Below are 15,231 nucleotides of genomic sequence, written 5' to 3'. Positions count from 1 at the left end.
TTACAATTGGCCGAATTCACAGATGACAGCGACCTTGTGTTTCATGTTTATTCTGACACCTTCAGTTTCGCTAATGCTAACAAATCCGTGATTTTATAACAGTGAAAACTCTTTTCATGTAATCTTAATGTTATATTGTATCGTGTTTATGAAAATAATTCCGATATATATATATATATATACTATACCTAACCTCACTCTATTGGTATTCAATCAGACATAATGGACTTATCATTCACTCACTCAATCCAAATCCACCCATTCCATTTCAGTTCGTCAAATCTTTGTGAAAATTGTGTCTCAGTTGTAGAATCTTTTTAAGTTCCTACAAATATTTATCCATGTTAAGAAATTTGCAGCAAAAAAGGCAGTCAAAGGTGGGAGGACGTTTCTTTTTTCTTTTGCTAAGTAGGCTATAACCATGAGATTTATTAGTAGGCCTTCACTTTGTTATTTTGGCGACAGGTTAATGTGATAATTTTTTATGGGTTATTCAAGACTCACCTGGCTGGTTATTAAACAAGTTCTCAGTAATAATACACCTAATTTTAAAATGATTCTGGTCAGATGATTCAGAAAACTGTCGCTGTAATTTTTTATAGATTTCTGACCAGTCAAATGCAAAGCAGTATAATGGAGTGTTGGCGTATGTCGCCATCTACTGGACAATGGTGTATTTACACAGGTTGAAATAAACGGAACTACCGATCTGTAATGATGTTCCACACGGAACTGATAGTGTGGCTACACTGATGGGCAGAACGTTGTTGTTGTTTTTGTTTTAAATGCAGAACATTTAAAAGGACACATGTAAAAAGAGTACATTAAGAGGTAAGGATGTCCGTAACATATCCTATACTAACGTTACTACAAATAAAGACGAGATTATCTTTCCGTACGCATAGTTGCACATTATTTCATTAGCGTTATTTGGCAGAATACAATTTCTCTGTGATATATCAACAGCAGTTAGCACTAAAACTGTCTTCGGAAGTGGAAGACAGAAATGTGGGGAGAAATCGAGCCATGTATCAAACCCAATGAGGGTGAAAACGTGAAGAGCTGCGGTACAGACCAGAGATGGACACACTCTCCAGATCTGCAGGTGAGAGAGAGATGTCATCACGTTCACTACATGTGCTCAGCTCATTTGCGTCGAAAAAATAGTCAAAATGTTTGATATTTTGATTCTTAAGTATTCTAAAGTTTTACTATGTCAAATTCAATAGCAAATTTCAAGATAATCCATGACTAACAAACAAAAGCATAAGATAAAAGAGAGGACATTTGCTTGCAATCAAAGAATTCACTCCATTTTGACACAATTTTTAAATAATTGTTCATTATTAAAAAATGAAGAAAATGTTATGGGTTATGATAAAAGTCTTGACACATAACTTTGGAACACAATTAGAGATTTATATATTAAATAAAATTTAAAGTCGGCATGAGATGGAAATTCATCTTTCTAAATGCATGTATTTGATCTTATTGTGAATAATTCATCCGTGCATGTTTCTTTTTCTTGACCTCGTTATGTTTAATCAAAATGTAATGACTTCTTCACTCCCCGCCCCTTTCTTACAAACAACTGTAAGCTCACGTTCAGATCTGTCTCCATCCAATCAACCTATGGACAAAACCAAGACTGCATCCGAAATCACATACTTACCTACTATATAGTATGCATATGAAATCGCATGGGCTACTTCCCTTCTATATAGTAGGCGAAAAACAGTTCGTGACAAGAGTAGTATGTCCGAATTCACAGTACTCATTAAAGTGTAGTCAAAAAGTACCCGGATGACCTACTATTTTTGTTGAGATTCTGCATACGATGGACACGGGAGAGGATTTGTGAATGGCATTAAGCATCGTAGGTCACATGATAATGACAGCATGAATGTAGTACATCTGGATTACATTCATACTATATAGAACATACTTTTTTAGCAGTCACAAAGTACGTACTTGTTCAAAATAAATACCTACATGTGATTTCGGATGTAGCCCAAGTCCGCATCCTCCTTTTTTATCTTTTTTTGATAATCTGTTTTTCTCAGATGTACGTCATATGAAAGAGAAGATCTGTCGTTACTTCTGTAGTTCCGTTACATCACGATTTTAAATAAAAGATAGAGAGAAAAGTGACAATGAAGACAAGATGCTAGCTTTTCTCACTCAAGTATTTTCATCAAGATGTGCCTATATACTATTATTCTATATTTGTATAATGACCCAAAATGATTCTAACCTCTTGAATCTCTGTGGACGCTCCTCTTTAGCAGAAGACAGCACTGTGGGGAGAAATCGAGCCATGCACTAAACCTAATACATCTGGTAACTGCAATGAACCTGCTCCTCAAGAAAGATGTCCTCGTGAGACAGATGTTAAGGAGGCCCAAAACACTACAAGCTACTCTCCAAATCTACAGGTGATGTCACCTGTGTTCAGCACATGAACTATACACGCAATATAATTCTGTACATGATTCTAACCCTGTTGCTGCTGCTTGTTTTTCTCAGGATGAGCCATCCAGCTGTCTGAGCGCAATGATCGAGGCTATAGCAGCCAGTGGGAGTCCAGTGAAAAGCCAGCAGCTGGGGGAGCCAGACTTAACTCTGGAGGAGAAGAAGGGGGTTTTAATGGATCAGTACAGATCCAAGCCCTTAGTCTTTCTAGAGCGCTATCAGGCCCATCTGAAGCCAGAGCACATGGACGCTTTCTCACACCTGAGCAGTGACTGCAGGGCGCAGTATTACTGTAAGGAGATTCAGAGACGGGCATCTGGCACAGCAGACCGGACAAGGATCCGGAACCATCGATACGCAGCTCTTCGTGCTCTTCAGAAGGGTAAGCACAGGTTGTCCGAAGTCAAGTGTGTTCCTGAAGGTTGCATAGGGATACTGCCGTTAAGATTCGGCCTTACAAGATAGTAAATAATGCAAGATAAATGTTGATTAATTTATTAAAGCCATGATTCATTCAGCACTGAAAAGAATTGATAAATACAGTACATTACAGTTCAAAAGAGTCTGTAAGATTTTTTTATGTTTTTGGAAGAAGTCTCTTATGCTCATCAAGGCTGCATTTATTTGATAAAAAATACAGCAAGTATTGTGAAGTAGTTATACAATTTAAAATCACTGTTTTCTATTTGAATTTATTGTAAAATGTAATTTATTCCTGTGATGGCTAAACTGAATTTTCAGCATCATTACTCCAACAAAAAACTAATTTGCTGCTTATGAAACATTATTATTATTATTATTATTTTTATCAGTGAAAACAGTTTAATACTTTTGTGGATTCAGGATTGTTTGATGGATAGAAAGTTCAAAAGAACAGCATTTAATTGAAATAGAAATAACATAACATATGTCTTTACTGTCAGTTGATGTAATGCATCATTTCTAAATAATCCGATTGTTAAGTCTGACGTCACGCGTGACGTTTAGCCTTTTCCGGGTCCGAGCGCTCCTCTCGTCCAGAAATAACAATGGTGGAACCTGTACATTTATTTACGACCACGTCCTTCTTAGTGAGGCACCCTTGGCGGTCAAAAAGGGTTTAAATTCCTTTAACACCAACAGAGTGGTTAGTGTAGCTCATCACTCAGGTGGCATAATTAAGGGTAGAATCCAGGCATCAATGAAAAAGAAGATTTACGAGGTTGAAGTGAATTAGCTCGGGACACGGGACACAGCACTGCGGCATTGTAAAAACACTCAATAATAACCAAAACACTAGCGAAAGCGGTAGGTAGGTAGAGAGGACCTGGACTTTGGACCCGGAAAGAGTATTATCGGAGAGTGGTTACGTCACGACTTAACAACCGAATAGCAGTAATATATTTTTTTTTAAAAAATTTAAACAGCAAGAAAAAATCTATTAAATAACCCCTCTAGCACTTTGTGAACTTGCTGAAGAAATGCTTATGACAAGAATAGCATGCTTTTTTACTTACAAGATACTTCTGTCTTCCTCAAAAACGTTGTCTCGGCAGAGGGCCAGTACTTCAGCGAGGAGCAGATGCGTGTGCGAGATCCACTGCTGTACGAGCAGTACATCGGACAGTATCTCAGTGAAGAGGACATCCTGCAGCGCTCAGAGGAGGCCATGAGGAACGGCCCAGGGGGACTCGCTGACCTGCTTATCAACTCCTACCAGGAGAAACTTATCCAGAACCGCCTGGAGGAGGAGCAGGAGAGAGAGCAGTGCGCAGTGGAGTCGTCGGATGAGGAAGGTTTGAGTCAAAACTCTGATTCCATCTAATCAGTTTGATGGATGATTGTGTGTGATCTGGCATTTGTGGTTTATGAGGACACAAATGTGTTTAATGAATGACATGGTTATTACAACGGAAAGGTTTTTTATTTTGACACTTCCTGTGTTGTCGTAAAATAAATGGCTTAAAAAACACTAAACGTTTTTTGGGGTTTTTTACATACGTTTTCTGTGATGGGTAGGTTTAGGGATAGAATATACAGTTTGTAAAGTATAAAAACCATTATGCCTATGGAGAGTTCATGTAAACCACATATGCCACCTGTGTGTTTTAGAATGTGAGGAACCCAGACCGGCGGAGTGGGAGCCGACTGTAGAAGAGAAAGCCATGCTGAGGGAGGAGTTCCTGAGTCAAATGCATCAGCGCTTCTTGGATGGAAAAGATGACTTCAACTACAGGTTATATCAGAGGACTTTCTCATTCTCCAGTTTTACTATCAATTAGGTCTCATTTAATATCAAACTCTGGGAATAATATTAATAAATATTGCTTTGGCAGAATGTCTTTCTCTTCAAATTAGTTGTTAAAGGGATAGTTCATCCAAAAATGAAAATTAGCCCATGATTTACTCAACCTGAAGTCATCCTAGGTGTATATGACATTCTTCTTTTAGACGAATACAATCTGAGTTATATTAAAAAGTGTCCTGGCTTTTCCAAGCTTTATAATGGCTGTTTCTGTTTGAAGTCCATAAAAGAGCATTCATCCATGATAAAAGTGCTCCACACGGCCCTGGGGGGGTTAATAAAGTCCAGAAGTGAAGCGATGCGTTTGTGTAAGAAAAATATTTTTACATTTAGATTAATGCATTTGGCAGACGCTTTTATCCAAAGCGACTTAGCCTACATTGCATTTCAAGGTACACATTTTACATTCTTATTAGTTTTAAATATGAAAATATTCATAATTAAAACTTTATAAAGTAAAATAACTAGCTTCCGGCCAAACGAACATACGGATTCGACTTAAGTCTAAGTGCGACTTATGCGAGTAATGCAACGTACTGCTGATATTTACGCTACGCCATGATGCACTACACTCCTTCTGACGTCACAAGTTGTGTTTTAGGCGCAAGTTGACTGCGTTTGGCTGGAAGCTAGAATTTTACTTTGTAACATGTTAAATATGAATATTTTTCTTACACAAAAGCATCGCTTCGCTTCAGAAGGCCTTTATTAACCCCCCGGAGCCGTGTGGAGCACTTTTATGATGGATAGATGCATTTTTTTATCGACTTCAAAACAGAAACAGCCATTCACTGCCATTATAAAGCTTGGAAAAGCCAGGACATTTTTTAATATAACTCTGATTGTATTCATCTGAAAGAAGAAGGTCATATGCACCTAGGTTGACTTCAGGGTGAGTAAATCATGGGCTAATTTTCATTTTTGGGTGAACTATCCCTTTAATAATGCTAGGTAATGCAAACTGTAGTGTTAATTGCTCATATTTTAGCTCTTATATAATCTTATATCTTAAATAACATTGATATTTTCATTACAGTGAAGTGGATGGGAATCCAGATTTTGATAACCTGGATATCGTAAGCCATGATGCAGAGGAGCGCTACTTTGATGATGATGATCAGGTAGAAGAGGAGGAGGAAAAAGAAGAAGAAGAGGAGGAGGATGATGATGATATGATGCAATAGCCCTTCATGTTCAGAATGATTTTCATATTTCTCCTGTTTGATTTTTTGTTTGTGTAGGTTAAATGTGATTATCAACAGTTAATTGTCTTTAATAAAAGAGTACTATTTTTCGAGGTGTAGTTGTGGTCACATTTGAGGAATCGTGGGGTGGGGTGGGGTGGCGTACCCAGATGCTGGTCTGACCTTAGAAGACAAGCACTTTCACTCTAATACCCTGCCGGTTTTTTTTTTTTTTTTTTTTTTTTTTAGCATTTGATCATTTTCACCAAAATTTCTTGGCCCCCCAGAATATTTTGCTGTTTGAATATCTGAACATGCAATGGCAAAAGTTCGAGCAAAGCAGGCAAACTGTTCTGTCATTGGCTGCACAGACGAGCACAGAACACTATTTGAACAAAAAAAGAATGTCACAACTGTCTAATAATACGATGTTTAACTTTTACACAAGTTAGTTGACATGCCATACAGGTCGATTAGATGAATCAATGTAACTCCACAACAACTTCATAAATGTATCCACTAACCATTCAGAAACGTCCAGGTGCAGTCTAAAAGTTGCAACCTCTTCCTAAGTCTCTCCATAAGGCTTCACTCCGCTACTGGTGGTTATTTCTGAGATTTTGGAATGTGAAATTGTTATTGCTGGAGTATCCTAAGCTCGTGTAAAGGATCGACTGTCTTCTGAACTTGGGCGGGAATGCATTTAAAGGGACACACACAACTTTGACAAGCTATAATAAATGATCTGGGGGGTATTTTGAGCTGAAATTTCACATACACATTCTGGGGACACCATAGATTTATTTTACATCTTGTGAAAAGGGGTATAATGTGTCACCTTAAAAAAAAAAAAAAAAAACATTGAGCAAAAAGCTGAGAAAAGTTTTTCACATCCAGATCGGATTCAGAACGATGATCAAAATCATGCTAATCCCTAGCCTAATAATCCCCTAATGCTTGCAGAGTCCTATAGCTCGTCCTGGGTCGACATTCCATTCAGTAACATAACATTAGGCAGTTTTTATTTATATTCTGTTTAATGTAGATGATAGCGTTATTTTACAAATGCATATGATTACATTTATCACTTGTTTCTGCATCTTTGCATGCCTGTTGATCAGGAGATTCATACATTTTTTAGAAGATATGTAACAGCGCCCCCCACCGTAACAGTGAAAACACGCGAAGACGGAAAATTGTGTCAATGGCAGGGAAAGAGTTAAATGTATAACATCAATATGGTTATATAATATTTATTATAATAATGGTTTTATCGCTAATTTGAGTACAGAAAACACAGACAATTCGACAAAATATGGAGTAAATACTTTATTAACATTCAAGATTTCATTAGCATTGCAATATCTCAAATTAAAATTCTACACAAGAAAAATAAAAATTAAATACATGTTCACAGGATAGGTGCTGGATGGAAAGTAAAGGTTATGTAAGGCAAAAATATACAAACAAAAATTAAATCAACTACAATTAGTGAGGGCCCTTGGACATAAACCTGGGAATACGCATGGAGAAATGTGACGATGCGTCAATACCAAGCAAATTGTTTGTGCAGTTTTACAATGTAACTGGAGCCTTTCACTTTTAAAGTCATACTTCTAAATACACACTGACTAAAATCTGCATTATCTGATCTGAGCATCCAATTATGTCTGTGCAACACTTGTCCTATTGATTCTTTCCCTCTATTAGCTACATTACCACCTATAGAAGTCATTTCTACTACACAGCTGTCTATACTTGCCCCACAAAATGCAGTGTTAGAAATGCCTAGTTACTTAAATGCCAGTGAAATATCTATAAAATACAAAATACCAACCCTTATAAGCCATAAAAAAAATATTCTAAGGAATACTGTGTAAATAGAAAAAGTCATTAGCTCCTTCATAATGTGTTAATACTGTGGCAAAAACAAACTAGTTAGAATTAAAGAGGAGAATACTGAAAGGTTACATACACACCATGTTCCTTCAAATTACACACTTCACAGTTAACTGCCAGAATTACTTACAATGGCAAGTGGTTAAGGGACATTATTTAAAAAAATAAAGATGACTGAATGAAATGAAAATATCTCTATCAAACCCACAGGGTCCATAACTTGAACTTTTCAATAGATTTGTGGTCAGAAACCATCACAGTATCATATATATAGATAAAAAGGCAAGGAAAAAGGGAAACAAGTAAATGCTTCATACAGACTATATACCCTTCTCCTTAGTAAATGAGCAGGGCACATTAATAGGTTTCAGCTTCTAAATGAGTTTTGCCTTGATTATGTTTTAATGGTTATTTTCTGTTGTGCCACGATAAACATAACCTACGTGGAGCAGTTGTTTGCCCTAAAGTACCATTAAGATTCATGAACTTTACTGTAGCAGCCATGTATTCTAGGATATCAACTGATAAGGTAAAATATAAACTTCTGAATACAAGTATTTCGATTTGATTTAGCATAAGCTAATTAATGGCACACAGTGAGAAGAGAGGTGACGTGAGAAAAGAGGAATGTTGAAAGACAAACGAAGAAGAAAAACTTCATGGGGTCAGTGCAAGCAGCCCCCCTACCGTCGTACGGACATTGTGCAACACATCCTGGCTGTTTTATCGCCCGATCCCTTTAAAAGTCACCTCTCAAATGTACCATTTTATGGCCCCTCAAAGGAACCAATGGTTGTGGGGAGAGGAAAAAAAAAGGAAAGGAAAACTGGAGGAAAGGTGAAGGAGAACAGGATAATAGAATGAATCATTCAGTCTTTTGGCACAGGGGGAAAAAAAGTGCAACATTCCCACAGTAAAAACTTGATGAACAATGTTTGGTGCAACTTCCGGAGTCACAAACCGCTCTGTCAAGATCCAATTTGAAGTAATGAGTTCAGCTGATGAGTTTTCATCCATAACTGCTCCTGAAAAGAAACATCTTCATCAAGGCTTAAATACGGATGCAATTATATATATAATCACAGGCACTCCTCCAAACACACCGACTGATCTTACAATCACTCAAACCATTCTGCACTGCCAAACGTGTCCACAAGGAGGCAAAGAGGTACAATAAAACAAATGTGAAATGGCTATGGCTAAATGAAAGCGCTGGAAAACGTGGTCTGTTCTTAATTTTCTGTACATTTACAGTTCAGATAATAATGCCTAAGGCTTAACTGAGGAGGATGAGAGAGGCAGATGCCCCACTGAGAGCCAGCTTGGAGGAATTTGGACTGCAGGAATTGCAAGAGTGCATGAGAAGCTCTGCGTACATGTACTAACTAGACGAGGAGAGGGATTAAAGGTAAAGCATAAAATGGTGGTCATTAGCAAACTGGAAACTACTGTAGCATCTAGAAAGTCACAAAGCATGGGACGAGGTGGTGATCTCTGGCAACGAAATACACAACATACCTGGATGTGTGCGTGTATAAATATATACACCGTATATAAAATAAATACATTTTCATTTTAAGAGCATGATTTTGATCTTTGAATCTCTGATATTCATTAATTTTATATACAGTGTATATACTAACACACACACACGTACGTACGTACGTACGTACGTACGTGTGTGTGTGTGTGTGTGTGTACAAAATATACAGATGTACAAATATATACACTATATAAAATTAATGAACAGAGACATTCTGAACAAAATCATGCATTTCAAATAAATTCATTCATTTTATATACAGTGTATATATTTGTACATCTATAGATAAAATGAATGAATATCTGAAATATCTGAACAAAATCATGCGCTTAAAATGAAAAATGCACAGGGACTAAATTAATTTGTATTTAAAAAAAAAAAAAAATCGGATTCACTTGACTATTTCCCAACACTCGATATGATTTCTAATTTTAACCAAACAATGATTCATATCAGACTTCATAAAAGACAGCAAAAATTGTTGCACAAAAAGATGCACACATTTTATGCTATACTCCTAAAAAACCCAAGATTATGAAAACAAATATTTAAAACGGATACATAAGCACCTATTTTACTGGGATTTGTAATGTTTCCCTAACATGTTATCTTAGTAGTTTATGTTATGTTTACTGTATAACTCAGATTTCTTTGGGTTCTCTCCTTTTAATAATGTGTTTTTCTTTTCTTTTTTCTTGTAACTGTAAAATAAATAAATATATATTGTTTAACAAAAACATTTTTGATATACTGCTACTGTACTTGTTGAAAAAAGTAGCTTGTTAAAAGCTACAGGATTTAGAAAACAAGTGAACTATTGTCACACAACTAAAAAAATGCAGTGATGTTAGAAGTACATTTTGTTCCTCCCCTTCACGAAATACACTAACACCACTTTTTTGCAAACTAAAGTCTAGCACAGATCTGCACAATAAATAACTGCCAGGCTCAACGGGGTGCATGTCCTCAGTCAGACACACCTCCCTTCTGCATCCAATAACAAATCTCCTGTCTACTCTTCACAGACCACAGCGCTCCGCTCACAGACGCTCCACAGGCCTGCTTAAGTGCTAAACGTTCCTCACCTCCAGCTGTCTGCCGGCTCGCCTCAGTTGATGAGAATTCCAGGAGGCCTCCCATCCTCCTCTGTGATGTTCCTGAAGTTATTCTCAGCTTCATCCACAGTCCTAAAGAAGCAAAACATTGAGGGGAACCCAAAATACACTCAACTCTAATAGACCAGAACAGATAAATAAAAGCCGCTCACATTAAGAAGTCTTTGACGTCCTCAACGGTGAGATCGCCAGTGGTGTCCAGAGTGATGTCAGCACTGCTGTTGGGAGAATCCAAGACGGGCGAGGACAAATCGCTCCTCATTTCCTCCAACAGATCTGAGAGAAAGACCGCATATTATCTTGTTTTATGCTTTTTCAGCCTAAGCAATGAAATCATTGTATTTCCTGAAATAAATGTTCTTGACAGTGCAATTTTTATTGTCACAAAAGGGGTGAGATCATAGTTTAAGAAAAATTAACTGCTGTACAAGTACATAAATTAGACCTCAGTCATAAAAATTCTAATTTCCAGTAAAACAAAACCACACAAATTCTAGTAATTTCAGCTAGTTGAGTGAAGAATGACATATATTTTCCATTTGTCAAGACTTGAGTGCAGACTCGTTACCTTCAGTTTCAACAGACTTGCTCTCTGCTTGTGTCTTGTGCGTTCCATTAGCCTGTGGTGGGCGCGTCGTGCTGGAACTGCAAAAAAAAAAGTGCTGAAAATGCAGAAGTACTATTCTCTGAATATCAGGGACATGACTGATGACTGATCCAACAAAAATTACCCATCTGTAACAACTGTTCGAAGGTTTGGGGTCGGTAAGAATGAACGTTTTTAAAAGAAGTCTTTTATGCTCACAAAAAATACAGAAAATTTGACAGTATTACTGTTTTTAATCACAATTTTTAATTATTTTAACCCATTTTGAAATGTGATTTATTCCTGTGATGTCAAAGCTGAATTCTCAGCATCATTACTCCAGTCTTCAGTGTCACGTGATCCTTCAGAAATCATTCTGATATGATGATTTGCTGCTATAGAAACATTTCTTATTATTATCAATGTTGAAAACGGTTTCCACAAAATATAAAAACTGTGATGTATTCTAAATATATTCGAGTAGCCCTTCCAACAGTGAAATCTCACTGATCCAAAATAACAATTGCATTTTGTACATCAAATATCTTCTAATTGGCTGTGACTGACGCTCAGGAGTACAATTTATTATTAATTCAGTGTATGTAGAGGTCTATGTTTGGATGAATATTTTGGTGGGGCTGTGGCTGTTTAAACTGTAATTAGTGAAATCTATGTTACTCACCTGTGTGCAGAGAGATCGTGAGGTCGCTCCACATCCATTCGGCACAGTGGCTCTGTGATCACACGGGCTGACAGCGAGAAGCGCTCGTACTCCGAGGGCGAAATCAGGTAGAACCCTGATAAAAGTTGAAGGCAATTTAGTTGAACCTCATTCCAGTGGAAATTCTAGCTCAGAGCTAGAAATGATTTACAGGCTGTTTGAGAATGAACTACTAACCTTGTCCAGTCTTCGTGAACACACAGGAAGCAATGCCACTGATGTCTTCTTTGCGAATGCAGTCATAGCGGACTTGCGGTCTCAGTGCTGGCACACTGAACACGTGGAGGTCACCCAGATTGGTAAGGCACACTAAAGCGTTCTCAGAGTACTCTTCAGAGCTCACGCTAGTGAAGTTCGACAGCGCCACCTTCCGTACTCGACAGCCCTCGTGGGCGGTCAACTTGAACTTGGTTTTTGCGCTTACTTTAGGCAGCGTGAAAATCTACACAAAGCAGAAGATGGATTATTCACTTCCAATTTAGCTTTTTACGATCTAGTTAATGGTAGATTTAGTTGTAAATATCCCAACCTTAAACTGCTCTTCAGAAGCAATAAGAACTGAGTGGCTGCCCTGCATGTCTGGAGCTTTGGCCAGATCTCTGGAGACTTCATACGGCTCTGGCAGAGGGGTTCCTCGACCATCCAGCACAGCGATGGACACCACTGGAGCTCTGTGCATGAGCTGGATCTCCTTCCCCAGCAGGGCCTCCACACTCTGCTCAGAGAACTTCTCATGCGAAGGTACGTCCAGAGCGTATGCGTATACCGAGCCAGAGTTTGTGCCGGCCCACATTGTAGGGCCATAATGCGTTCCTGAGAAACGAAGGAAAAATAATGGTGGCCTATAGCATGCCGTAATGAACAGATTATTTTCCATATCAATACATGATTGTCTTAGGGCCTGGAGTCTTATTTACAAACGCAAGCATGATTTGATCTTAGTTTAAAAAAAAAAAAAAAAAAAAAAAAAAGGGGGGAAAAAAATGAAAGAGAGAAGGCAAAAGCTGACATGAAAGTGTTATTTGCAGGATTGTAACTACCATAGATATAGGTAAAAAAGTTCATCAAAGTTGCCCTAAGACAAGAACGGGTTTTGTTCAAAATTCATGTATAACTTTTATGAAAGGTTTTGATCCACTTCAAATGTTGACTACTGTATAAATGAACTAAATTAATCAATTTTTGACAACAAAAATGAACCATCACTGAACTTACTTAAAGGTGGTATCAGTGATTTCAGGCCCAAAAATATTTTTATCACATTCATCTAATCTTTCCTAACGATCCGCTAGCTGCCCGCCCATAAGCATGCCGTCAAAAAACCGCGTCTCTGTAGGCAGCCTAGGCTCTGAGATCTGCACACAAAAACAAATGGTTTAGCCAAACACCCAAAACCAAAACAAATAGTGTTCCAACCAATCACTGACAGGGGGAGGGTGTTGTGAGGTTTTGAGCCAGCTTTTTCTTCAGCTCTGACTTCGCGTGCAGCCGTACATGAGCACAAAACCTCACAACACCCTCCCCCTGTCAGTGATTGGTTGGAACACTATTTGTTTTGGTTTTGAGTGTTTGGCTAAACCATTTGTTTTTGTGTGCAGATCTCAGAGCCTAGGCTGCCTACAGAGACGCGTTTTTTTGATGGCCTGCTTATGGGGCGGGCAGCTAGCGGATCGTTAGGAAAGATTAGATGAATGTGATAAAAATATTTTTGGGCCTGAAATCACTGATACCACCTTTAAGCTGGACTATGACACTATTGTCTTCTAGATCTGCTGTAAAGCAGAAACAAACTCTGTTGCATTAATTTCCTGTTATCACTAAAGCTGCTTTGAAACAATCTGTATTGTAAAAAGCGCTATATAAATAAAGGTGACTTGACAGGGTAATAAAGGGGTATATGTTCAAGTGTTTTAACTGGTATGGGATTTTCAATGACAGATTCAGAAACTTTTGCACTTACCAAATGTTAAACTAAATGTAAAAGTCTCATTTTATTACTAGACTGTTTTATAACTGGTCTACTATTGAATAAAAATGATTGAATTGAACAAGTACTTAAATACAGCTGAACAGAATAAGCATATACTGCTTATCCCAACTTATCTTACTGATAAATTCTTTTGATCTTTAGACAAACTATCACAGATGCCACAAATGTTCAACATTGATGAAAATAATGTTTCTTGAGCAGCAAATAATTATATTAGACTGATTTCTGAAGGATGACGATGCTGAAAATTCAGCTTTTTTACATCACAGGAATAAATTACATTTGAAAATATATTCAAATAGTAAACTTATTTTTAAAGTGCAATTTATTCCTGTGATGTCAAAGCTGAATTTTCAGTACTTTAAAAGTACAGTAAAAACAGTAGTACTATGAATCAAATAAATGCAGCCTTGGAAAGCATAAGAGAGTTCTTTAAAAAACATTATAAAAATCATGTATAATTTCCAATATCTGTAACCTATGGATTATATAAACATATTTTTGTTCACTGAAGTTTTGGGTATATCTGTTATATAACATCTGATTCCACTTAAAAGATTATTAGTGGCATTCTCCATGACCTGATTTGCCTTTCTCAATTTTATGCGTTTTGTGTGACTGAACAATTTTTTTTAGTTTTCCCTATTCAGTCAGCACAGCTGTTTCAGACAATAGTGACCTGACTTGACCTATTATAATGTTCCAAAAACAAACCACTCACACCCATAACTGCACAGTACAAACACAAAGTTATTCCCTCAATTATTGTGAAACATTTTAATTTATTGCACTAATAAACAATAATACTTTGTTCAGAACTCTCTCACGGAAATTTATTTATCCCTAAAAATGATCTGATCACTATTGTGCAAGAGCCTGTTTTGAGTTAAAGGGATAGTTCACTCAAAAATGAAAATTGTGTCATAACTTACTCAACCTCGTGTTGTTCTAAACCTGTATGGGTTTCTCTGTTCTGTTGAACACGAAAGAAGATATTTTGAAGAATGTCGGTAACCAAACAGTTGATGGACCCCATTGACTTCCATAGTATTTTTTTTTCCCACTATGGAAGTCAATGGGGTCCATCAACTGTTTGGTTACCGACATTCTTCAAAATATCTTCTTTTGTGTTCAACAGAACAGAGAAACCCATACAGGTTTAGAACAACACGAGGTTGAGTAAGTTATGACACAATTTTCATTTTTGAGTGAACTATCCCTTTAAGAGGTCACATATTTTGAAGATGAGGGAAATGAGGCTGCTTCATGCTTGTGACCCAGACATCATAATATAGAGTGATAGTGTAAATAACTTTAACACCACAAAAACCTGGGCGAATGTGTAACAGCCTTGGTCAGGTTAGACAATAATATACACATCAGCCTACATATTTCACACAGGACAGACATGAACTAACTAACTAACGTAAAATGACA

The 15,231-nt window shown here is 37.3% G+C and overlaps 2 protein-coding genes across 4 annotated transcripts in view; one reads left to right on the top strand and one right to left on the bottom strand.

Annotated features, from left to right (window-relative positions):
- The first annotated feature begins 691 nt into the window (after nucleotides 1-691).
- Nucleotides 692-6,051, top strand: ccdc97 (coiled-coil domain containing 97). Of its 2 annotated transcripts, XM_082177709.1 has the most exons (7): nucleotides 692-831; nucleotides 967-1,105; nucleotides 2,286-2,435; nucleotides 2,527-2,854; nucleotides 4,008-4,247; nucleotides 4,564-4,687; nucleotides 5,793-6,051. In XM_082177709.1, exons 2-7 carry the CDS (start codon nucleotides 1,007-1,009, stop codon nucleotides 5,938-5,940), a joined length of 1,089 nt encoding a protein of 362 aa, XP_082033835.1. In that variant the 5' UTR covers nucleotides 692-831; nucleotides 967-1,006; the 3' UTR covers nucleotides 5,941-6,051. The 2 variants fall into 2 exon arrangements, with proteins under 2 accessions (XP_082033835.1, XP_082033836.1); XM_082177710.1 differs by having other exon boundaries at nucleotides 725-1,105; nucleotides 2,289-2,435.
- A 1,203-nt stretch (nucleotides 6,052-7,254) lies between these two features.
- The window catches only part of llgl1 (LLGL scribble cell polarity complex component 1), a 40,017-nt gene continuing 32,040 nt past the window's right edge, over nucleotides 7,255-15,231 (bottom strand). The window contains exons 17-23 of one of the 2 annotated variants that reach the window (XM_082174788.1): nucleotides 12,334-12,617; nucleotides 11,982-12,246; nucleotides 11,766-11,880; nucleotides 11,066-11,142; nucleotides 10,650-10,773; nucleotides 10,468-10,569; nucleotides 7,255-8,864 (exon numbers count right to left, since the gene is read on the bottom strand). In XM_082174788.1, coding sequence (XP_082030914.1) covers nucleotides 10,491-10,569; nucleotides 10,650-10,773; nucleotides 11,066-11,142; nucleotides 11,766-11,880; nucleotides 11,982-12,246; nucleotides 12,334-12,617 — 944 coding nt within the window. In that variant the 3' untranslated portion in view covers nucleotides 7,255-8,864; nucleotides 10,468-10,490. The remainder of the gene's footprint in view (nucleotides 8,865-10,467; nucleotides 10,570-10,649; nucleotides 10,774-11,065; nucleotides 11,143-11,765; nucleotides 11,881-11,981; nucleotides 12,247-12,333; nucleotides 12,618-15,231) is intronic. The other variant, XM_082174789.1, reaches the window with a different exon arrangement.

The sequence above is a fragment of the Leuciscus leuciscus genome (assembly GCF_965113295.1).
Source record: "Leuciscus leuciscus genome assembly, chromosome: 1".
Lineage (NCBI taxonomy): Eukaryota > Metazoa > Chordata > Actinopteri > Cypriniformes > Leuciscidae > Leuciscus > Leuciscus leuciscus.
The sequence above is the reverse complement of the archived record's forward strand: the minus strand, read 5'-3'. Positions and strand labels throughout refer to the sequence as shown.